This window comes from Drosophila willistoni, chromosome 3R (assembly GCF_018902025.1).
Source record: "Drosophila willistoni isolate 14030-0811.24 chromosome 3R, UCI_dwil_1.1, whole genome shotgun sequence".
Lineage (NCBI taxonomy): Eukaryota > Metazoa > Arthropoda > Insecta > Diptera > Drosophilidae > Drosophila > Drosophila willistoni.
The window spans coordinates 25,302,856-25,327,339 of NC_061086.1; the positions used below are offsets into that span (position 1 = coordinate 25,302,856).

The following is a 24,484-nucleotide window of genomic DNA, read 5'->3' on the forward strand; positions in this document are numbered from 1 at the left end:
CTGTGTGGCATCAGGAAGTTTTCATTTTGTTTTGTGTTGTTGTTATATAATTTTTTTTTTAGCAGGAAAGGAATTTTGTAATAAATTTTATCACTCAATTTAGCCCGAGGAAAGGTAAAAGCAAATAACACTTAAAGTCTTTAATTCACATACACACATACTCACTCACACACACACACTCACACACACACACCGTTAGCTGCTATCACGAAATTGAAATCATTGCCGTCATTTGAAAACCATTATATATATGATATATGTGTTAATCTGATATGCAAGCGCTCCGAGTCGATGGCACACAAATCGAGTGAATAAAAATGTCACCCGAAAGCGGCAACAACAATAAAGAGAAAATACAATTTATACATATATACGGAAACTTTCGGCGTGCGAAAGTAAAGCAAAGCAAAAAAGAAAGGAAACGAAAAGCAGAGGAAACTAAACTCGTTGTCCTTTTGCCTAAAACGAGCCTCTTCACGCAGTCAAAGTGGTCGGCGTGTGTGTGTGTGTCGTCGTCGTGTTGTCGTTGCATGCAACACATACGCTAAGTAGCTGCCGGCTTGAGGGTGGCATGGCATGGCCTCTTGGCGCGTGATCCTGCGAAAAGGTTGCCAAGGCAATTGAGTGTGAAAATTTTGCGAAAGACTGACTGGCTATATAGAGAGAGTAGAAGCACCTTAGCGCGGCCTAAAGGCACACACACACACACACACTCAGTGGCTTATATAATGTTCGACTAATGCACGAGCAGGCAGTCAAAAAGCCGTGGCCCCCACCCACCACGCATCACACCAAAGCCCCTTTAATGATGGCGGAAGGGGGTATTGGGGGCAAAAAGTTGCCTATACTGACAGCTTATGAGCACGGTCAAAGGGCATGGGCTCAAGGTGCTCGAGCGACTGTCGACAAGTCAATAAATATGCTTTCACATATTCATTGGGTTGGGGAGGCGACGACATGTGCTGAGAACCTGGGCCTACCTTCCTCGATGACGCTCGCTTGAGTCGAGTCAAGCCAAGTCAAGTCAATCACGTGGTGACATTGTTGTTACTGCCATATGCAGACATTCCGAGCACATTGACATTGATTTGTTTTTGTGTTTTTTGCACGTTTAGCTTGAGCTTCCTTTCGGTCGACGGTCGACGGTCGATTCTCATCTTATGTTGGCCAGCGTTGAAAACTTTTGCACCATTGCGTCTCACTTAGTTATTTCCTTTTCGACTCCACTTGGGGGGTGGTGTTTTGGGGGGCAAACGACTCAGACCAGCAGCCGGCTTGTAATACGCTTTTGATTTGCCCGAAATTCCATTTTTCACAATTTAATGCGCATTTCGCTACGTGTTGTCGTCGCCGGAGCCATCTGGAACGTGCCCAGGACGAAGGACCCCCGGGGACAACGGACACATACACACATACACATCTATCATAGCCATAGGAGCATTTGTCACGTGAAGGACAACGTGATTTCATTTTCCTGTCGCCATAAAGGTGACACATTGCATTCGTATTCCTCTTTGGTCCATTTGTTTTGTATTTGTCGTTCTTGTTGGCTGTTGCTAACTGAGTGAGTGAGTAAGTGAGACGGCTCGGGGAATTTGCTTCTCTTATGTTTTATTTTTTTTTTTTGCCTTGGGTATACTTAATATGTCTGTTGGCATTTCTCGTATATGAGAGTATCTAGAAATATGTGTGTACTTATAGGAAGTTTACAATTTTCGTACTCATTCTATTGATTTTCACCAGGCACAACCATGATGTTAAACCGCAGCTATGCCACCAAAACAAATTACCCACAGCAGTTGGCCAACAATTTACTCCCAACATAACTTCAGATTTTATGGCCCACATGTGTGTTCGAAAGGGGGTTCAACAAAAAGCAGTGAGGACCATCAAATTGCTGTTCGTTGTCTAGTGTTTTTGCAGGAGCCGACTATGAAATTAGCGGTACGCTGAGTTCCCGTTAACCAAAACCAAACCAGTCAGCCAAACCGATCCACCTGGCCTGGCCAATGCCTTCGACTTTTGGTCGGTTCGCTTGTTCCTGGTTGCTTGCTTGGTTTGAGCCAAGTTTCATGTGAAAAGTGCACTTCATGAATATTTCACTTGCAATCACATTGTTTTCCCGCCAACTTTTCAGATTGTTTTAACATGTGGCGGAAGTGGGCGTGCCATGATGGAGGCATGTGGCACGTAAAGTTGCCACAACAAACTTTTCTACAGTGCAGTGTGTGTGTGTATGTGTGTGTGTGTGTGTGTGTATTTTTTGAGGTAATCCTTAATTCTTTTGTGTTGCATTCGGTGGCTGAAAACTTGAACAGTTTCTTGCAGTTTGCCGTGGCCAAAATATGTAAGATTTATATAGCCATTGACCAAAGTCAAGATAGACGTCTGAACTTTTCCTCTAGAGGCCATAAGTAGCTGCCGTTAAAAACGTGTTGGGCTCACCTTGCCCCAATTTCATTTCATGTGCGTGGATTAAAGTTTCGCTCAGGCTTTTAGTTGGCCACTCTAAGCGTGGCATTTAATGAACATTTTCTACGAATTTTCCACCTTCTCTATGATGCTGCCCACACGGCGCTTACTCTCACCCTCACCTCACTCCCGTACCTTAATTCACAAACAGTTGCACTCGAAATTACAACTGTGACTCCCAACTGCAACTATTCTTTTTCTCTACATTTTATGCACTTTGCGTGCTGGTAAATTTTTCAATTTCTATCTTACCTCATTCATTTTTTTTTTTTGCCTTTGGTGGGCATTTTGTTGAAGGTCAAATGAATGGAGGAGTTTGCCTGGCCCCGGCAAAATGAAAAACTTGTTTGATAATTTTCTACTCAAATTGAATATTTGCTGCAAATGTGTGTGTGTATGTGTTAGTGGGGCAAACTTTTCTTATTCTCTGCGAATAACTTTAATGGAAAAACTTTGAATATCAAACCGCAAAAAAAAAGCACAAAAAAGAAAAAAAAAAATTGAAAGCAAAACCAACCGCAAACGAAAAGCAGACAAAGAGTGGGCACTAAAATTGGAAAATTCGAAAATTGAATTGTACACAGAGAAAGGAAAACAACAAGAATATATTCAAGTAACCAGAAGGACCTACCTAACTGAACGACTTGACCACAAGGGAGAATCCTCTTCCTATTCCTTAATGAATATGAAATTTCAGCATTTCCATGTCTAAGTGTGTATGTGTGTGTGTGTATCTGAGTGGGTATGGTGTTCCAATTAGAGCAATGTATTTCTACACTAGAGTCGACGTCCACCTCATGATTATCTTGCTTTATCCCTATCCCCATCATCATCATTATCATCATCATGGTCACGTCGGGCAGAAGTCATTTAGTTTATTAGCACTCACTCTGTTCATGTGAAGCGTCATCTTCAACTTCAAAAGGGAATAAGTTTCGTTCAACTGACATTATTTCGTTATTATCCGCATCAAGGATTCGATTGACAGGCAGACACACGTGCTGGCAAAATGCCTTTATGCCTTAGCGAAAATATTGTCACAAGCAACGAGAAGGATACAAAAGAAATTATATTTACGAGACAACAACAAACGAGGAGTGGAAACAAAAACACAGAGAAATAGGCAAAAGCCAGGTCAAGAACAGAACAGAACAGGCCAGGACAGGACAGGACAAAATCATCGAAGGAGAAGAACGACAGCAAAGGCAAAAAGGAAAAAAACTGAAGTGAAATCAAATAAAATGCCGGAAACATGGCATTTGGGGGTCGGTGGGCTGGCAAGTGCGTTCTAGCTCTGGCTTTTGGCTTTTTGCTTACTATACAACACCTATTTTATTTTTTTTCTTTTCATTTCTCTTCGCTTTCACTCTCGATCTGGTCTGGTTTGGTCTCGTCTGGCCTGGTCTGACTGTCGTTTGTCGTCTCTCTTTGCACACGTTCACGAATGTTTTCGCAGCAGATAAATACAACATTTGACACTTCATTATTGTGCCCGCAGCGTAATCGAATCAATTCAATTCTAGGACCTTAGCCAAGGCTTGTTCCATGGTGTCAAAAGTGCTTGGCCGGCCGCTCATCGACATAGCTTATGGCCCCTGAAGGCTCAAGCCAGCAGCTTGCCCTGTTGACACATTCGCTTAAATGTATTAAATTGTTTGCCATTGCTTTTTGTCATTGTTGAAGCTGACGCAGAGAATTTTTTTCTGTCCTCCTTCCTCCTCGTCCTTGCCATTGTCGTCGTCGTCGTCGACGACGTCGTCATCAACGTCGCCGGCGTAGTCGTTTTGTTTGCGTGCGGAAATGTAGTGCCCTGGACGAAGCACTTTTACAGTGTATCAACTTTCTGCAGTGTCACATTGAGAGTAATCGATTGCTCTGTAACCGGATGTGAGTGTTTCCTGTCTATAGGTACCCTAGAATTGGACTAGCTGGGCGGTTTCTATTAATAACACAAGTAGTTTATGCAATAATTATTGTTTAATTACGAAAACGAAATAAATATTCTAATGTAATGCCGTACAGTGAACGAAGCAGGGCGGGAGGTGGGGCTTTTGATGTGGTCACTGTTGGGACGCATTAATTATGCGGTACACGAATTATTGGTCGAGTACAAACACTCAAACTTCCCCAGAACACACACAAACTTAAATGCAATTAAATTAATGAACAAAGTCTGACATAATATCAGACCAAAATGTATGCTTTAATATTTAAGAGCTTTTTAACACTTTATCGCACACCCACACACATACACACACACACACAGTGACAAAAAGATAGTATGAGAAAGTGTGTATGTCCTGGATTGACATTAAAAATTGATTAGCATATCAACAGCAAGTGCATTAAATTATTTGCCATCTAGCAAAGTTGACAACTTTCATTGGATGGGCATAATAAAATGCACTTTATGAACTTTGCGACATTTGACAAATTTTCTTAAATGCACTAAACCAATTAGTCACACACACACACACGCATACACGGACAAAGACACAGACTTCAGTGCGTGACATGTGTACGATATGTGTAGATACAGAGTGTGAGAGAGAGAAAGATTTTCTTTAATACAAAATATTTTGAGCAATTTTCTGTCAATGAAATGTTGTCCTTATTTTGCTTCTCTTTCTTGCAGGCACTGGTCAAGGAATGATGAAGAATGAGCCCATGTTCATTTCACGTTCGGAGACATTTAAATTCATTGCCGGTGAAACAATAGTCTTGCCCTGTGAGGTGGCCAATACGGGTGAGTACTATTCCTTTAACTCGACATTAAATTAACTGCACAATGGATTAATATACCAACCGAAAGGCAAACCACAACGACAAGCTGACGACGAGGAGAATAAGCATAAGGACATGTCCATCGTTTCAGACTCCATCTCAGTCTCAGTCTCAGTCTCAGTGGTTATGGTATTTTTGTTTTGGTTTTTCATTTCATTCTTGGTCTTGGTTCTGGTTTCGGTATTTGTACGTTTTTCAATTTAAATGCGGTCGTGTGTGCGAGATTATTTGTATATAAGAAGGATTTAGCATAAGCAACATAACATGAGAAAAAGGAATAATAAAAAAAAAGGACCACTGGTTGGTCAAGATGGTCAGCATGGGACTGAAAATACAAAATGCTACATAAAAACTTCGAGAATGCCGTTTCCAGCATTTATGTAGACAAAATACATATACATACACATATGTATGTTTATATATGTACGTATGAGCTGTGTCTCAAGAAGATGTTCGAGACATATTTATATATACGTCCATATGTATGTGTATATGTGCGTGTCCGCCCGTCTATCAGTCCGTGGAAGAAGCAAAAAGGAAAAAAAGTGTATACAGAACAAAGAATTTCATTTGCGTTTCTTATGCACTTCATTGCCTCCGAGAGACAACAAGGACAGGCCAAGGCGATGGTGCTGGCTCTGTATCTGGCGATACATAGAGAAATTCCTGCAACAAAATTATAGCTGCGGGCAGTTCGGGTAACGAAAAGAAAAGAAAGAAAATGAAAAGAAAAGAAATAACCAGCAGAAGAAAATAAGTATAAAGAAAGTACCGAGGCGAGGGCAAATAAATTGCCTGGGCGTAGGCGTCCCTTTCCCCTACTCCACTTCCTCCACTTCGTCGTTCCACTGCCCCATCTAATACCGCATTATGCTAATAAAGTACCCATACGACAATTTCATTACGGGACAACCAACTTTAGATGCAGCTTAGTCGCGCTCTCTCGTAAATACTATAATTAAAACCGATTCATTTTGTTTTTATATACACCTTCTAATACCCTTAGCTCCACTCTCTTCCCCTTCCTCCTGCTTATTCGTGTTTTTGTTTTTTTTTTCTTTTTTTTTGCTTGTAATAACACGCATGGTTTATGAACCTGAAGTTAAACTGATTAGACCGTGCAGAGGTGCAGGTGCAGCTCGATTATAATTCCTCTTTATGGCCCACACAACTCGTAAAAAATGCTAAAACAAAGCAGAAAAAAAAAAACAAAAAATAAAAAAAGAAATAATAATAATTGATAGAATTTTTAAAACCACAGCGAGAAAAAAAAGGAAACTTCGTTTTGTGTTAGGTACTTCACACAATTTATGCGCATTTTCATTTCATTTTATGATGAATACTCGTAAAATTCGGAAAAAGGAAAAATCACATTGCGGACGAGCAAAGAAGGAAGAGAAAGGAGTTTTCCCTTCCCATCTCCCTATCTCTTAGCTTTTTTGTGCGTGGGTAAATGGGTGTGTGTGTGTGTGTGGGTATTTGCATATTATATGAAAATTCCTTTAAACACTTATTACGCCGCTTCGCACTTTTAAAATGTAATCTTAAGGGTTTTGCTGCCAAATACAGAAGATAGAGAGAGGCAAAAAGGTTGCACAACAGTCAGATAAAGAAAGCTTTGAACGAGATACTTAACAAACGAGTGGGAGTGAGACAGAGAGACAGAGGGAGAGTGATGGAAGGAATGGGAGGGCTGTCTCTAAATAAACATTGAAACATTTCATCATTATCATTTTATTTCAATTTTTATTTGTGCGCCTTGGGGCCATGCAACAATAATGTATTTTTACTTAGGCAAACACAAAACTCGCATGAATTGAAAACGGAGTGCGAGAGTAAGAAAACGAAGTAGAAGTTGGTGGCAGGAATATTGGCTTAGTGAAGTTTTGCGACAAGCACAAAAATTATATCTCCATATAGAACTTGACGCGTCGGTTTCCATTTACCCTCTAGCAAAAGTACAAGAAAAAATCCAGAAAAATGCACGGAATAAAAAATTACATAAAACGCCAAGAGGTGATAGCTAAATGTTGTATGAATGATTAAGGAAGGTTAAAGAAGGATAAGTAGGAATCCAGCTTTACGAAGGAATTGTTAAAATCATAGAAGATATTTATTTTTAGAAGGATAAGAGGGGCATTTGGTGTTATACATAATATCTAAAATACATGGAACTGATTAGAGAAACATCGCTGTGTGTCTGAGTAATGTTTTTGAGTTGCTCGTGTAGACCCTTTTTAGAAACAAACTCACAATTTATGATGTTTTTAATTAATAAGACTGAAAATATTTCTGCAAAGCTTTTAGATGTTCAACAAGATGAATAGACTTTTCAATTATTTAATTACAGGGTAAAAATGGATAAAGGAATATATTCCATTTCGTTGCTAACTAAGCATAATGACATAGAAGTTGCTCCAGCATATCCAGATTTTAATATGGGAAAATTGAATTGAATTTCTGTTTCTGTTTCGTTTCACTTTGGTTCTCTCTTCTGTTCTGCTCAGTTCTAGGCTGTTGGTTGGCAAGCAGCAAAAAGCAAACAACGAAAGTGACAGAGCGTACTTATTCTATGTAGATATTTTGTGGCTGAAGTTCTTACTGTCTCTGTATCTCAGATTCTCTCCCTGTGTTTGTGTATATGTGTGTGTGTGTATGTGAAATTTATTTAGGCAAATTTTCTCTGGCATGCTCCACTTTTCATTTTCTTCATATACAATGTAGAAGCAAAAGTTTGCAATCAGTGTTGAGCAAAGTAAATATTATTAAATAATTTAAGCTGCATATTTTCACATTTTACGTCTATGCGTTTTTGTCTGTGTTTGTGTGTGAAATTCACTGAATTGCTAACTGGAATATTCTAAACATTGAAATGACATGAAATGAAAATTGTTGTTCATTTTTACTTTTGGAACTCTTTAAAGTACATATTCTTTTTTTTTCAAGTTATTTGCATTTACATTTGTTGTTGCAACAACTAATTAATTGTTTTTATAGTTTTATCTGCTACTTAAGTTGTCCTCATGCCTGGCCAAGTAGAGAGTTTTGTCTGAGTGTGTGTGTATGTGTGTGTGTGTGCTTGTTTGTGCTGTTTTCATTGCGGTTACTGCAGCATTTAACAACTCTCGATGTGAATGCAATAAAATTTAAAAAAGGGAAAAACAACAAAACCTTTTTATTGTGGCCATACCAACGCTCATTACGCTTTGATGGAGCGCCGTAGACATTGCCGGAGAGCTCGAAAACTATTACATAGAAACGGAAATGGAATCGTACCGCAAAAGTTGAAGTTGTGCAAACAGCAGGATCAGTAGCAGGAAAGAAGACTTGGAGTCGGGGCAGTGGCAGGGCAAGGGAAAAAGATGTGGCAACAAAAGCAGGCAACAAAGTTTCAATATTAATGCCATTTACAGTTCTAATTTCGCTTTTTACGTATACACACAACACACACACTTAACACACACACAAAACGGACAAAAAGTTGTGCAAGAACTTGCAGATAAGTCTTGCCCTTTCCCCTTATTCTGTCCCTGTCTCTCTCTTTTTCTCTCTCACTGCGTGTGTGTATTGCGGCGGCTTAGCCGCAACATCGTTTATCTTCGGGGGTCATCATCTTATAATATTGGCCTTTCCGACATGCAATAAATTGCGCTCAGACAAACAACATGTCGGTCGGTTGGTCGGCCGGACGGACGGACGGTCGCTTGCAAGCAAGCTTGAGGCTCGTTTCTCGTCTCTTCAATGGTTTAAGGCATATTGCGCATACGCACAGTATGCCCAGAGCAAACAGATAAAGGCGCTGCAACAATGCTAACATGCCTCATATATTTGAATAGTTTCTATGTATTTGTGTGCATGTGTGTGTGTGTAACTGTGTGAGTGTTTGTTTGTATGTGTATTTGTGCGAAAGTGTAGAAAACTAAAAGTTAGCTTTGGCCGTAAACAATGAGCTGGCCGCTTCGCTTCCTACGAACATTTCTAACCACACACACACACACTGACCATTTCTAACCATTTGTCGAGCAGGCCGTGTTTAACTATGTCTACGACTGTGTGCCTGTGTGTCTGTGTGTGACTCTAACATACAAAAATACTGAAAATGCTTTTACCGAGTTTCCGCCCTGGCGTGAGCTTAACAGCGCAATTGTTTGCATGTATTGTTGTACCCCCATCCTCAAACCCTCCCGCTTCTGTTAACTGTCTCTGCTCTATGTGTGTGTGTGTGTGCTTCTATTTAGTTTAGAACACTTAAACCGGAAATTGAGGCGTTTCGTGTTTTGCTTGTTTTCGTTAGATTGTTGTTATTTTAGTTAACAATTTATTTAGTTGCAACCCGTTCAACTCATACTTACAGGACCGAGGGAGATAGACCCAAGGAGAGAGCCTTAATTTATGTGTGCCAGGGCATTATTTGTGCTCCTGCTGCTGCTGCTGCGGACAAGTGGCTGGTCCTACCCAATCCTGCTAGACACACACACACAAACACAGAAGAAGAGAGGTTACAAGCTTCGGTCAAGTCAAGTCAACTCAAGACAGGACACAACACAAGACAAGACAAGGCACTCCAGCTAATATTGACTAAAACCCAGGAACAACAAAAGCATCTTCTCTCTTGCCCTGTTTCCTTCTCTTCTTTAGTATTATTAATTTCCTGTCCAGACTCTTTAAAAATTCCAACAAAAATGAAAGAACAAATGGACAGACTGCCACCCAAGTTCATGTTTAGAGATTTTCAAGTAATTCTGTGGGCAAAAATATTTCATAATTCTTTATTTTAGACTGACAGTGAACGAAACAAAGCTTATGGCCAACCAATTAGCCATGAAAGCAAAAAATAATTGACCAACCAAAGGGGATTGTCATTGAGTATATCCTGATCTAAACCTTTTGCTGCTGCTGATGATGAGGTTAAAATGGTTGGCCAATTTCTCATTCAGGCGGCAAATATGAAATGAACGATGCCAGCAAATTTTCTGTGGCACGTACTGACTGTGCGAGTCAGCCACACAGAGAACCCAAACCAACAGCCACGATTTCCTTCCTCACCTTCCTCATCTGTCTAAGGAATTATATTTTGCCTTTCCCTCGTTTTTTTTCACACACACACACACGGAGGAGTCGGTGTTGGAGTTTCCAGTTGGAGTTGTAGTCGGAGTTGGAGCCGACACACGCTAACAAACAGCAGGTGGCCCCTCGTTTATTTATTTGTTTTTGCAATGCACTCAACATTCTTGCCACTTCTCCTCATCCTGTCTGCTTGAGCCTCCTGCAAGCCAGTCAGCCAGCCAGCCAGCTTTCGTCGGAACTGCTGCAACTTCAACTTGGGCCTGGTGTGGTCTGGATGTTGTTGAACTCATTGCAAATAAATACGCTTTCTGAATGCGCATGTAAATGACTTCATAAGCATTTTATTACCACCGACATGACTCTGCCTGCCATGCGGTGAATTTTTCAGTTTCTACAATATGGAAATCAATTGCGAAATTTCACCTTAAAGAAACTTTTGACTCTAATGAGTTGTAGTTTTAAATTTGATTTTTCGCCTTTTTCAATTTCTGACAAAAAGCAAGAGAGAGCGAAATTTCTTTTAATTTCTCTTAATGAGCAGAGGCTTATCGTTCGTTGGCACCGTTCGATATATACGGAAGTCATACATCATTAGTAACAAATCCGGTAACTTCAATGGGCCGTGGACCCTTCCCTTCCCGTCCCCTCACCATGCTGCTGCTGTCATTTCCCATGCCATTGCACACGCAGCACACGGAAATTTACATCGAACAACTCACATAAATTGAAAAAGGAATCACAATTAATGAGTTCGATGAATGCGCGCCATTGCCATTGAAAGAGAGCGTGCACGCGCGTATGTGTGTGTGTGTGTGTGTGTGTGTGCTTCTGACTGTCTGCCTGGCATCCTTCCTTATTTCCATCCTCTCACCAACTGTGGCATCCTCTAAATGTTGGCCTGGCATATGATTGCAAATGCCGCACATTAGCGGATATCAAGTGGGTGTTACTGAGTGCCTGCTGACTACCACTCTCACTCCTCTTTACCCTCTCTCTCCCTGCTTTTTGTTGTTCGTGTCTGTCTGCGGTTTATTTTCCATCGCCTCCAGGCTATGTCTCTTTCTCTCTCCCTTTCTCTCGTGTATGTTCGGTTCGGTTGGGTCCATGGCAAATTGAATTTCTAGCCTTTTTAGATCTTTTCAAAAGCCTTGTAATTGAGTCATTCGAATTCTGACTTTTCAATTTGCATTGCCTGTCAGTCTAGTGTGTGTGTGTGTGTGTGTGTATGAGGCACTTGAATCAGCTTGCCGCCCATCTGATTTAATAACTCTTGAATATGATTTACCAATTATTATATATACCCATACACTCATCATATAAATCTCTTGCTCTTTCCATCTTTCAGATCCATACGTTGTAGCTTGGAAACGTGGAATTGCCATACTAAGTGCTGGCTCTGTTAAGGTGACACCTGATCCCCGTGTCCATTTGGTCAATGGCTACAATCTGCAAATACGTGACGCCTCACCCACGGATGCCGGTGATTATATATGCCAAATTGCCACAATGGATCCACGTGAAATTACCCATACCGTTGAGATACTTGGTAAGTAGTAGGCCACCAGGCGAACGGGCCCACCCACCAGTTGGTTTTCGCCCATTTTAAGCATTGTTATGCAAAGTCAGGTCAGGGCACACACACACGAGTATCAAAGGGAGTGCTAGAGATTGACGTTACTGTGAAATTTTTATGGCAATTTATGCGATTTCCTCAAATCACTTGGGGTTCATTGTTCGTCTGGCTTCATCATTTGGGCACCTATCAGCTCTTCACTCTTGTTGTGTGTGTGTGTGTGTATCTGTGTGTGAGGGTCAAATTAACATATTCCTATACATCCCAACCGACCTATCCTTGAGCACTCAAAGCTTTATGATGCGCCTAGGCAGTGGTGGCAGCGACCACTCAAATATGCAAAATAGGTAAGCTGCAATTTGCCATCTTTTTATGGCCAGAGAGATTCAATAGAAGAAATCTTTGAGTGAAAAAAATCAAAACTAATCTGCCATTTGACTCAAAAAAAAAAGAAGAGAAATTTCGGTCGTACTTTCCTGCGGATGCAAATTGCTGCTGCTGCTGCCGCCGCCGTTGCTGTTGCTCTCAACTACATCCTGTCGAGTCTAGAGTATCCCATTGTGCCTAACAAGCCTGCGTTTCGTCGATTCGCTACTATTTTCACTCACTCTTCCCCTCTCTATATATAGTTCTGTCTATCTTTATCTCTTCCCTTACTTACTTCCTTCCTTCCTTACTTTCCTTCTTGTGGGCCATGCGTTTCGGCGTGCGTCTTTCGGCAAGGCTTCTAATCAGCAATGATGAATAATTTACATATATTTTCCCCCAGCCTCCTTCCAATTACAATGTTGCCTTTTATTTGCATACGGCCCCTTGCCATGGGGCATGAGGCATGAGCCATGAGGCGTAGGGTAGTGAGTGGGTGAGTGTTCTTACAACTTTTGCACGAGTTCTTCTCGGCACATGCAAATTGCCAAAGAATTCCCCAAATTTCAAGTCTCTCATGGGCCTCAACTCTATCTCAACGAAATGATTGAAAAATAGTTTTATAGCACTCGACTTTAAAGCCAGTGTTAAGTAGTCTTCTTCTTGCAGAGTCTGTCTCTGTCTTTATCCCGATTTGCTTTAATTTTATTTGTTACTCTGGGCCTATAAAAAATGCGTATTTATTTTAGCAAAAGCAACTTTTTTCATTTGTCATTGAAACTTGGTCCTGGACTCGGTCTTGGCTTTGGTCTTGGTCCGTGGTTCTCTCTGTTTCGGTTTTTGGTTTCGGTTTCGCCACAAACAAACATTAAACGAAAGGAAAGACTTGTCGTCGGCGTCGTCGTCGTCGTTGTCATTCTCCTTTTTTTTTTTCTCGTCATTGTGTCGTCTGGCTTGGAGTTCCTTTTTGTGGGGAAAAAACAATGTCGGAGAAGCACGAAAAAAATGTCGATTATTGAAAAGTTTTGTTTATTTTATGTGTTTATTATGCGCTCCGTTTGCCAAATAATGATCATGGCCAGAAATATTTCGTTTATTGAACTTTTCGCAGAGCGCACGTAAATTTTTTTTCATCCTAAACCCACCACCAAGAGCCGACAAACATCGTCCTCTATCACCGCCAAAATTTTGGGTTCATACCGCATTGTTGTCAAAGGAGAGGAAACTGGTAGAAAATAATGCCCTGTCGAAGTTTTTATAGGCTCAGCAGCAGCTTCAACTCTTGGTTGTTGGTGGGTACAGAGTATATACATACATATAAATTTCATAAAGTTTGGCCTTCTCTCTCGTTCTTCTGGCAGCTTTTACGAGCGTAAATTACTTTCAGTTTGACTCCCTCTCTCACTCTCGCTGTTTCTCTTCCACACTAAAGATGAAAAAATAATGTGCGCTTTTGCCAAAAAGTTTTGCACTTGGCCATGGAGCGAGCACTTACAAAGACATTAGCCCCAGGATGGCCAAAAAATGGACCAACTACTAGAAGCTGCTCCTGGTATCGTTTGCTCCTGCTGCTGGAGGCGCAATGCCAAACAATGGACAACAAAAAGTTTGCCCGTTGACAAATCTTTTAATATGGCCCAAAACATTAATATCGTTTCGCCTGAGTTTTGGCGCCAAAATAATTACAGCGACTCACATCCTCCGATGCCGACTATGACTGTGACTATCTCTGCCTCTGGGCCTCAAAACGATGAGCTTCAATATTTAATGTGTCCATGGATTGTCCAGCAGTCAAGGTTGCCCGAGGGGGGGACACAGTCAGTCAGTGGTTCGTTTGTTGAGTGAATGGTTCAGGTGGTTTTCAGCCCTCACATTTATCTCTGTGTGCTGTTGTTGTTGTTGTTGCATTTTATTGACCAAATGTCAACATCAACAAAGCGTAAAGCGGGCGGACAGTACTGCATACTAAAAACTATGTCAAGGGCCGTTGCATACATACAGGCGCTTTACATGGACGTTTTTTAAAGGCATTTTGCATTAATTTAACATCTGCAATACGTTGAACATTATTTAAATTGTGTTTAATAAAACCAATTTGGCGTTGACATGACCAAAACACACACTCACACACACACACATCATTTCGCCCCATCCGTTGTCCATCCATTAGCCAGCAAGTTGGACAGACTCTCTGGCATACCGAAATCTGACCGCAAAACATTAAGTTATGTGGTTAAAATGTGTGTGACCAGTCATTGTGGCAATTTATAATATGTTTTTATATATGTTTATTGATTTTTAAATGCATTTACATAACCGGGTCTTTAATGTGTGCAAGTTATAGGCCGGCTCAGTTGACAGGAATCCAATTACAAATTAGGATGGTAATTAGAGGGGCTTTTCAGTTCAATTGGAAACGAAACTCTTCAACCGAATATCATAATTATTGTGAATTTGCTCAAGACTAGAAAGAGAAAGAGCGATGGAAAGAGAGGCGAAAGAGAGACGGAAGAGGTGTGCCCATTTAATTATGGGCAACAATAGTTTGCTCCTACACACACACAAACACAATGGAGGTCACAACAATGTTTGCACAATAACAATAGATGCTGAGGTGCAGGAGAAGAGTTTTCCGTATAATTATATACCTGCCACATGGATTATATAAACAAATGTCATGCACACACGCACACCCACACACACACACATCCACACGCATACGGTAGTTTGAGTTTCTTTAGTTATCTGAGACAAATTGCAGTCAAGCAGAGAAGCAGACCAAAGCAATTGAGCCCACAATTAAATGCCAAGATTTCTAAACACACATTTAAGTTTTAGCACTAAAACTTAAGCAGATGCTAAAATAGTTTGCCGTCTACTTGTCAAAGTGGGGCAAAAGTTTTAGCTTCAATTTCAACTTTAGGCAGAGTGAAATCAATATGCAACAAACGACGCTGTCAAAACTGGCCGCAACCACTAGAAGCAGCAGCAGCAGCAGAAGCAGAGTTACTGGCATTACTGCTTCTGCTGATGTTGCTACTGCGGCCACTGTGGCAAGTGCTTTGAAAGGGCTGCTTATTAAAATTTTTGCCATACCACAAGCAAACCACCGCCATTCTGATCCCTTTCATAGCTTAGCCCTCTCACACCCATCGCCATCCAAATACCCACCCGAACCTACCATTCATATCTTCCAACATCGATTCGACACCCATTAAGTAGTCGTCATCTGCATGACATTACAGGCCACAATCCCACGTATTACATGCGCCGCAGCAACCATCAGACGTCAGTCAGTCAGCCAGTCCGTCAGAGAGTTATCAACATTGAGTCGAAATCAATTTCTTTGAGTATTAATATAGAGCCATGCGCATATCAAATTCAATATATGTATGTATGTATATGTATAAGACCCAACTAAAGCGTGAAATTATTGAAAAAGGAAAAAATAAGACGCCTCAACGACTTGAGTATACCTTGCACCAAAGAGAGCGTAGCCTATATCTAAGACAGACGACCAGATTTTAGGATCCGACTATACCCGCGATTTCCACTTTGAATGCAGGGTATTAAAAATACTTGCTCATAGAATGACTTACTCAACATTCGAGATTCGAGACTTTTTTGTTATCTCTGTCTTTTTCGGTCTTGCCGTTTGCCCCATGGCTCATGATTTATTATAGTCTAATGCATATTTTGCGGTTTGCAAAAGGCAGACTTGTGTGTATTGCCTCTGTGTTCAATAGTAATTTTCTTTCAAATGCAAATACATTTCTCCACATACACGAGACGAGAAAATGCCACAGTCATAGCCTTGTTTTGTCTCTATCTTTATCTCTGCTTATTTGCTTTGGCCAAAGCAATCGCATTTATTATTTGATGTATTGCAACAAATCTAATATATATATATATATGCATATAGAGAGATTTTGGAAAGAATTGCATCAATAACACATGTTATTTTTAGGCTCTTTGCCAGACTTTAATTTGATATGTATCCGGTATTCGTATCTAAAAATCTTTCTTTTGCTTTTCGTTTTCTTGAGCTGTTGATTTTATTTTTCATTGAAGGCAATAACATTTAATTTTAGTTGCACATGAAGTTGTGTTTTTTTCAAATAAATCAATCAATGATAAATAATAAGATGGAAACATTAATACTTAATAAAAGGAGTAAGAAAATTTACCTTTGATTTATTAAATATCTCAGACAACAAAATTTAAAATAAACCAAGTTAAAGGTTTTTTGAAACTTTTGATGAAGTCATTTGTTTAGCTATGTAAATTTGCTAAAATTTCTGTTACCACTTAAGAACTTACTTCAATAACAATCTACTTACGTGATTTAAGAACGGGTATATAATAGTAAAAAAACCTCTAGAAAAAACCTTTGAAAAACGTTTAGAATCTGGAAATAGACCAAAAGACGAAATCTAAAATGAGAAAGAAAGCGAGATCAACTTTGTCAATATTTTTAATATCGAAAAAGCTGTTTTGATAAGCCTTCTATTTCCTAGAATTATTAAAAAGCGAAAATAATTGATTAATTTGATTGAGTACAAAGCAAAAGAAACGACTATGAAGTGAAAGACACAAACACAGTGGGGTAATAATTTTTAACATCTGTAAACTAATGCGACCGCAAATATAAATAAACCCCTGAGCTGAATTAAATCAAACTTGGACCCATAGAGAAGGGACCCGTCCGTGGACCCATGGACTCGGCTAGGTCATGAGATGGCCCAAAAGCCTAAAGTATGCCCTCTATGTAAGAGCACAAATGGCATTTTACTCTCATTCAATTTGCATTTCGGCCGCATTTATTTATTCAAATTGTTGTACTCTGTCCCGCTCAACTTTGCATACATTTTCAATGGACCTTCGGTCGGTCGGGCAGCTAGAGACGAGGCTTGAGTGAAAGTCGTTTACTTCTATTTATTATTATTTGGGGCCCACATTTCTAATGTGTTTCTTTTTTCTGGCATTGCTTATTGTTTTGTTGTCTTGTTGTTTCTTTGTTTTTTTTTCTTGCAGTACCGCCGAGAATTCATCACATTAGCACCGGCGGACATTTGCAAGTCAAAAAAGGCTCATCAGTGCGCATTGAGTGCTCGGCCTCTGGTAATCCAACGCCAAATGTGACCTGGAGCCGCAAAAATAATATTTTGCCCAATGGTAAGATTCAGCATAAGTATCCAAAACCGTCAATAGAGAGAGAACGAGAAAGAGAGAGAAAGAGACAAGGCAAGAAAGGAAAACCAAAAAAGGATGAAAATTAAAATCATAAAGAGCAAAAAGCACAACAACAGGCCAACAACCAGTGGGGCAAAAAGTAAATGAATATACCCCATAAAAGAAAACTTTAAACAATTTCCATAAAAATGAAAAGTCAAAGAAATTATTTTTTTCTTTTTCTCTACTGATTTTTGCCGCTGCTCCTGTTGTTGTTGCTGCTGTTGTTGTTACTGCTCCTGTTTGTTGTTCTTCTTGCCCTGCTCTTTACCTCTCTCTTTTATTATTAAATATAATGCCCATTGATGGTGAAGCGGTCCTGGACCAGCCATCACTGTGTGGGGAGCCACATCCACACGTTGAGAATTGAGTCCCTGTAATTGGCTCTGTCATTTCATCTTCTTTGGGTTGTGGCACCACTTTTATTGACTTGCATTTTTCATGGGGCTTTCTTCTTTGGTTTTTTCTTCTTTTTTTTGTTTTCCTGCCTTACTTACTTGCAGGCGAAGAGAAGTTACACTCGCACGTCCTTTCCATTGAAAATGTTGATCGGCATAAGGGCGGTGTCTACATATGCACGGCCAACAATGGTGTTGGTCAACCCGCATCCAGTCAGGTTGTCCTCCATGTTCTATGTAAGTATGAATCACCCTCCACCCCACACACACAAACACATACAAACAAACTCCTCCCTCCTCCAATCATAGTGAAAGCGAAACAAATTAATTTTTTCCCAAGTGTTGCCCTTGCATTGCCGCTGCCAGTTCAATTTATGTCAAAACTGATTTCAGTTCGATTTCGAATGGGTATTGACGCAGTGCATGCAATGCTGTGAGTGGGTAAATCACGGGGGCAGGAAGGATGGGCGAACGCGTGAGTGTGTGTACACACATACATAGGGCAGCGAAACTTTTTATTACAATCCACCGACCCGACATTTATTGGCCGACTGACTCACAATTATTGAAGTGCCTTACGGGCCATCAGAAATTCTGACATTTATTTGCAATTATATGAGTATATATCGTATTTATATATATTCATACCGATTTCAATATGATTGTGATTGGCTGCCAAAGGTCACTACGCTGCGTTCGCTTTACTTTCCTGCTTACCCTTCTCCCCTACGATCCTTTACCTCTGTATGCCTTTTGGCATACTGCAGGTGCTAATTATGTGGTCATTAATTATTCTTTGGTGTTCCCATTCTTTTCATAGTCATTGTATTCCTGCTGTCCGTTGTTATTAACTAATTTCTTTACATTCTTTTCTTACCACACTCACTCATACCCACACCCACACCCACATACACATTTACAGATTCGCCGGAAATCGCAGTGGAGCGTCCCGTTGTCTTCTCGGGTGAAGGGCATGAGGCCATGCTGGTTTGTATCGTCCATGGTGAAACACAGCCTGAGGTATGTTTTAATTAAATTTCGTACATAAATTTTCATTAACGCGTTTGCTCACTTGGAAATTCGTACAACAATACAAACACACACACACATACATAGACCAACAAATGTATAGATATAGATTGCTGCGACCAATGGCTAAGCAATTTCTTTTCTATCTTCATTATACCGCGTAGAAGAAGAGGCCAAAGGGGATTTGGTTTTGGGGGCTTTAGCACAAGAACAAAAAAAAGAACAAAAAAAAAACATCTGGCAACGCATTAATTAAAAGTCTACAAAAGGCAAATTGAAGTGCACAGTACAAAGTGCAGATAATGATAGTGATGATGATGGTGACGATGAGGGGCAAAGCGTAAAGCATAATTTTAATCAAACATGCCACACAATAGACTACTAGAGACAACAAGGAGGTGCAGAAGACGGAGGACAGACAAAGCGTCATTCACATTGCATTTTGTCGTGTATTCCTTTTTTTTTTTTTTTGTGAACTCATCTTTCATTTTGCCGTTTTTATTTCTCGTTTCGTTTCGGTTTTTTATACTTCTCGGTATTTATTTTTGTGCTTTGCGCCTTTTGTCGACATTTAAATTAATACGCTTGGCTATAATTCAAAGTAAAATTGCGGAAGTTGCCAAAGCGGAAGTGAGAAGCGGCAAGCTGCCGAAAAAGAAATGTCAGAGAGAACAGCCCAGAACCAGAAAAAATATATACATAGACTCGGGCAAATTTCAGCTCTAACAAACATTTATATACCCTTTTTCTTTGGTATAAAATTTATATTAATTTTGCAATTATTATACTTTTGAGCAACAGAATAAACCCAATTCTATAAGCCGATATATGATATCTGTGTCTTTTTCCCTTTCTTAACAAACATTTAGTTATAATGAAAATTAAGCTATTTCTTTCTATAGAAAAGCTTTACATAATTAATGATTTATCTTCATTTCAAATACTAATTAAAAATTTATCTAATCGAATAAAATTTGCAAATATGCCGACCTTGAGAGGGTATACAAAACTATGGCACACACAGAGTATGAGAGAGAGAGTGAGAGACAGCATAGAGTGTGGCATAGTGCAGAACAAACCAAATAATGACTTGCGACCACAAATGTCAATGCTTAAAATTATACAGCTGCCTTTTCATTTCGCAGACGGTTTGAGTGAGTGAATGAGTGACTGCTGGAGGTCTCCGCCTGCTAGTTCCACGAATTTCGGCAGCGCATTAAGTTTTTATGCCATTTAATTTTTTAACATTTTTCTTCGTTCTCTGTTTTTTTTTCGAGTTTGACCACAAAGAGTTTTGCTTGGCTCGACTCGGCTGCATTCCAACGAAAAAGCGTAACTATTTATTTGCCCAACCAGAAGGCCAGGCTTCTGGACACAGACTCAGAGACTCGGACTTTGGTCAGCTCTAACTACTGTGTGTGTGTTGTATTTGCTCTCCGTCCAGTCGTTGTTCTGCACATTTCATTATAGAGCTCTGATGCCGCGACGCCGTCGACGATAACGTTGACGTTTCTGGTGGGTAGGGGCGTTGGGGAGGCGTGGCATTTGTAGTCTTTGAGAATGGCATTTCCGCATGCAATTTTTACATTTGCCTTGCTCTCAACGCTGCCCGCTGTTTCCCGCCTTCTATTGCAATTTCCATTTCCATTGCCATTTCATGCAGTTCGTCATTTTATGGCTCCTAGTTAAATGTATACAATTTAACGCTTCGTTCTCGTTGTTCGCGTTCTCTGTACTTTAACCTACCACTAACGAGCCTTGAGGAAAGTTGGCTCCACTCTAGTCCCGCCGTGCGTCTGCATATCAGCGCGGGTGGATGAGGATGAGAGAAAACGAGGGAGAAAAAATATGTTCAAGTTTTTGCTTTAGGCTCGTCGTCGTTGCTTTCCCTTGCTAAAATGTTAATTAAAGAATTCATTCGCATGTAAATTTTATGCCGTAAAGGTCAGTTTAATTAACGTGTTAAAGTGTGAAAGTTGGCAGCTATTTTTGTATTTTAATATTTCACTTATTCCAGACAATGAAAAACAAAAAGCACTAGCAATTTTTTGATGGCATTTGGATTGGTTGTGTGGCACTTTAAAGTGTATTTCGAAAAAGAAAGAGGTCAATTAAATGGAAATTAAAATTCAATGCATCACTTAATTGAGCAAATTGAATGGTTCGATTAGTGAATATTGAAAAATGCTTTTAAAATAACTTTACACGGGTTTTAAATCGTTTAAAGTAACTTTAAAATACAGATTACAAATCAACCTAAAGCTATTTTGTTTTGATTAAGGATTTGCTGATTAAAAGCCACAAGAGTTTCAATGATATTAATTATTTAATATATTCCTGATTAAAGTTCAGTTCGCACAAAAGTAGGCAACATTTTGAAGGCATTAGAGAATATAGCTTCATAACAATCGATTTTAGCTCTTTATATATATAAAATTTTTGCTATTGTCGCTCATTTTTAATTATGTCGTGACAGCGACAATGGCAAGTTGCAGAAAAACCGCAAACTCTGCAATGCCACAAGCATTGCATATTAATAATTTAACGCGCATTCAAAGTGCTTGTAACAAACACATACACACACACACACACACACACAAACACGCAGAGATAGATGGGTAAAAGTGGAGGACGACGAGGAGGGCAGCTAGGTGACGTGGGCGCATACACACCGCTTACATGCTTATGAACATGCACTTATGTGCATATTTACATATTAATTACGCATTGCACCACAATCCCAAGCCCCCCTTTATAGAGGAAGTCTTCCCAGTCCATTCCATTCTCTGCCGCAGACCAAATCTGGCATATTCATAATCCATTGATATTGTTGATTTGTTGCATAATGAATATCATAAACAAGCACTAAGCTGGCTGTCCCCTAACTCATCCCCCTCCATATCCCTTCTCACTTCTATCTATCTATGGGTTTGTCTCTGTTGTCTGCGTCATCGTTGTCGTCGTGCAACCCCATCATCATCATCAATGGGAGCAACAAAGTCATTACTGCAATTGTCAATTAACATGAGCGACAGCAATGGGAGAAACATCATTATCAACGTCATCATGCGGCGGCATTGTCAACGATGTTGATGACGTCCACAACCTCCATCGATCTCCTCCTTGATGTCATCGAATTGATGTCGGGGGCATTTAACATGCAGCAGCATTTGACATAGCTATCAACATCAACAGCTAACAACATTAATGGGTCGTGGGGGCTCTCACACACACACACACACACACACACGGCATTCCCATCCTGTTTTGCACGCCATCAATGGTTATTCTAAAATCAGGCCTTCGATATTAGGAAGGTCGCTCGCGTGGGGTAGACTGGTGTTGCCTTTTGCTTTTAATTATTTTGCGAATTAATTTCCAAATTGGTAATTTTCTTCACATTTGCACAGTGAATGACAAGAAGTGCGGGTTTGGGGGGCGTTGTAACAAAATCGATTGTGTTACCACTCTTCAGAGCCAGAGCCAAAGCCAGCTGCCGGCTGCAGTAATGAGTTTTTGTGCCCCGGCTGACTGGGCCCCGACTGGGTTGGCTGGCTGGCAAATTAGTTGCCTTAACTATCTATCTAGTATGTATAGTGGCATTAACTAAAAGTAGATTGATGCTTGAATGAAACCTACCCCACCCCCTCCCACCCTGCCAATGAGAAGATTCCTAATTATAGAGAATTCATAGAGCTGCAGTTCATTTAACAAACTCCATGGAGCAATAAATCTCTTTTCCCCCAAATGAAATGATGAAAGCATTCGTTCTTGCATCCTTTCTAAAAAACAAAAACGTATATTGACTATTGTCAAAGGACTGCCATTTCCTATTGTAATGAGCAAATAAGTTTATATAGTCATGCCTGGTCGAATGAGCTTTAAAAGTAAGTTCGAAAGGTTACACATTAAAGGTTTCATTGAAAGTTATAATCTTCTTTCCTTTTATGATATGGTTTACGTTTGTCAAGTCCTAAACTTGGCTGTTGCAAAACCATTTGCCAAAACACGTTTATCGTTTATGCAGCAATGGATTCCCATATCATTTGAAAGAGGTTTAATATGTCAATCGCTAAACGTTTTTATTGATATAAACAATGCACGGCAAATAGATTGTACGGACACCTGCCAAGTGCTTGAAGAGAGTGAAGAGGCTCGGCGCGATTATTGTTTCAATTATGCGGCCGAATGAATGACCATTGACTGATTGAAGGGCGGCTGGCCATTCACACATTGTAAAGCGTTGACATGTAATTAATTACAGCAAGTTATTTATTGTCATTATCTAATTTCTATTAGCATTTTCCCACAGCTCGAGCTCGAGCTCTGAACAGCACGAGGAGCTGAAGTTGAGTCAAACTGTGGCCATTAGGGGCGACACCAGACCAGGCTGGTCTCACAGACACGCAACACTAGCGACTTCTCCAAAGTTGTTCGTGTGGCGTGCTAACGCTGCGTATGCGTAATTCCCCACATGCCACTCGCAATTATTTGTTTTGCTGGAGCTCCAGCTCCACCTACATCTAACAACACTTTTCCGCCAACAATTTCCGGTGTTGCTTGTTGTCCTCCTGCCATCAATCTGCCCTCCCGTTTCTCCTTTTCCCATTGCATAATAGATTGCGAAAGTGAAAAGAAAGAAAGCACGCAAATTCTATTCTTCCCTTTTTGCCTGATTAGTGTTGATTGGTATTTTTCGCTTTACTGCTCATCAATGCTAATTTTCTTTTCTTTTTTCCTTTTCGTCTCCATCTTTCTCTTTCTTTGAGTTTCGCTTTTCCTGCCATTCCAAGAGCTTGCTGCAAAGTTTGCCAAGTTCCCCTCCATCCTACCATTTTGTTGTTTTTCTTTTGTGCGGCAAAAGCTAACTTCACGTGCAACATTTGAAAATTAAGCGCAAGTGCAAAAGATTGATTGGTGAAACATTTGCGTAGATATATATTGATGAAGTGCAGGAAGAAAAGGAAGAAACGGAACCATGGCAGCCAATCAATCGCCCCCAAACCAAACCAGACCAGACCAGACCCGGCTGACGGCTGGCAATCAATGGGGCGGCGGCGGCGGCGGCCAAGAGTTTTATTAATAACAACAGCGGCGCATTCAGTCCAGCTTGGTAATTAATTCGGTTAGCAATGTGGTGGAAATAGCGTAAAAATATTAAATAAAATAATTTTTTGGCCATTTTTCTGCCACGTCAACACTTACGCCTCGTTACGCACGACTGAAGGCTAAAAGCATGGCGCCAGGCAGGCCCAGAACATACAGAGATTCAGTCTGGATTGAATTGAATTGGATGTGGCTGTGGATGAGGATGACGATGACTATGATGAGGTTTCTGAGAGGGCGGCGGCAATGGCAATGGCAAAACGCAAACATCAACAATTTGGACAAATAATAACAAACATTTATGGGTGGAGGGGGTTGGTGGGTTTTGGGATCGGAGGTATAACTGTAAATGCACACGTACACCCAATGGGCGCCGCTTCGTGTGTGCCTCCATTCACATCCAGCATATCTCTCTCGTCCTCTGTGCAAAATATGACAACACATATGCAGCAGTGAC

The 24,484-nt window shown here is 40.3% G+C and overlaps 1 protein-coding gene across 2 annotated transcripts in view; it reads left to right on the forward strand.

Annotated features, from left to right (window-relative positions):
- The window catches only part of LOC6648064 (hemicentin-1), a 72,506-nt gene that overhangs the window by 27,892 nt on the left and 20,130 nt on the right, over window positions 1-24,484 (forward strand). For both annotated transcript variants that reach the window (XM_023178537.2, XM_023178538.2), the window contains exons 2-6: window positions 5,108-5,218; window positions 11,669-11,869; window positions 17,297-17,437; window positions 17,998-18,129; window positions 18,815-18,912. In XM_023178537.2, the coding sequence (XP_023034305.1) occupies window positions 5,108-5,218; window positions 11,669-11,869; window positions 17,297-17,437; window positions 17,998-18,129; window positions 18,815-18,912 (683 nt within the window). The remainder of the gene's footprint in view (window positions 1-5,107; window positions 5,219-11,668; window positions 11,870-17,296; window positions 17,438-17,997; window positions 18,130-18,814; window positions 18,913-24,484) is intronic.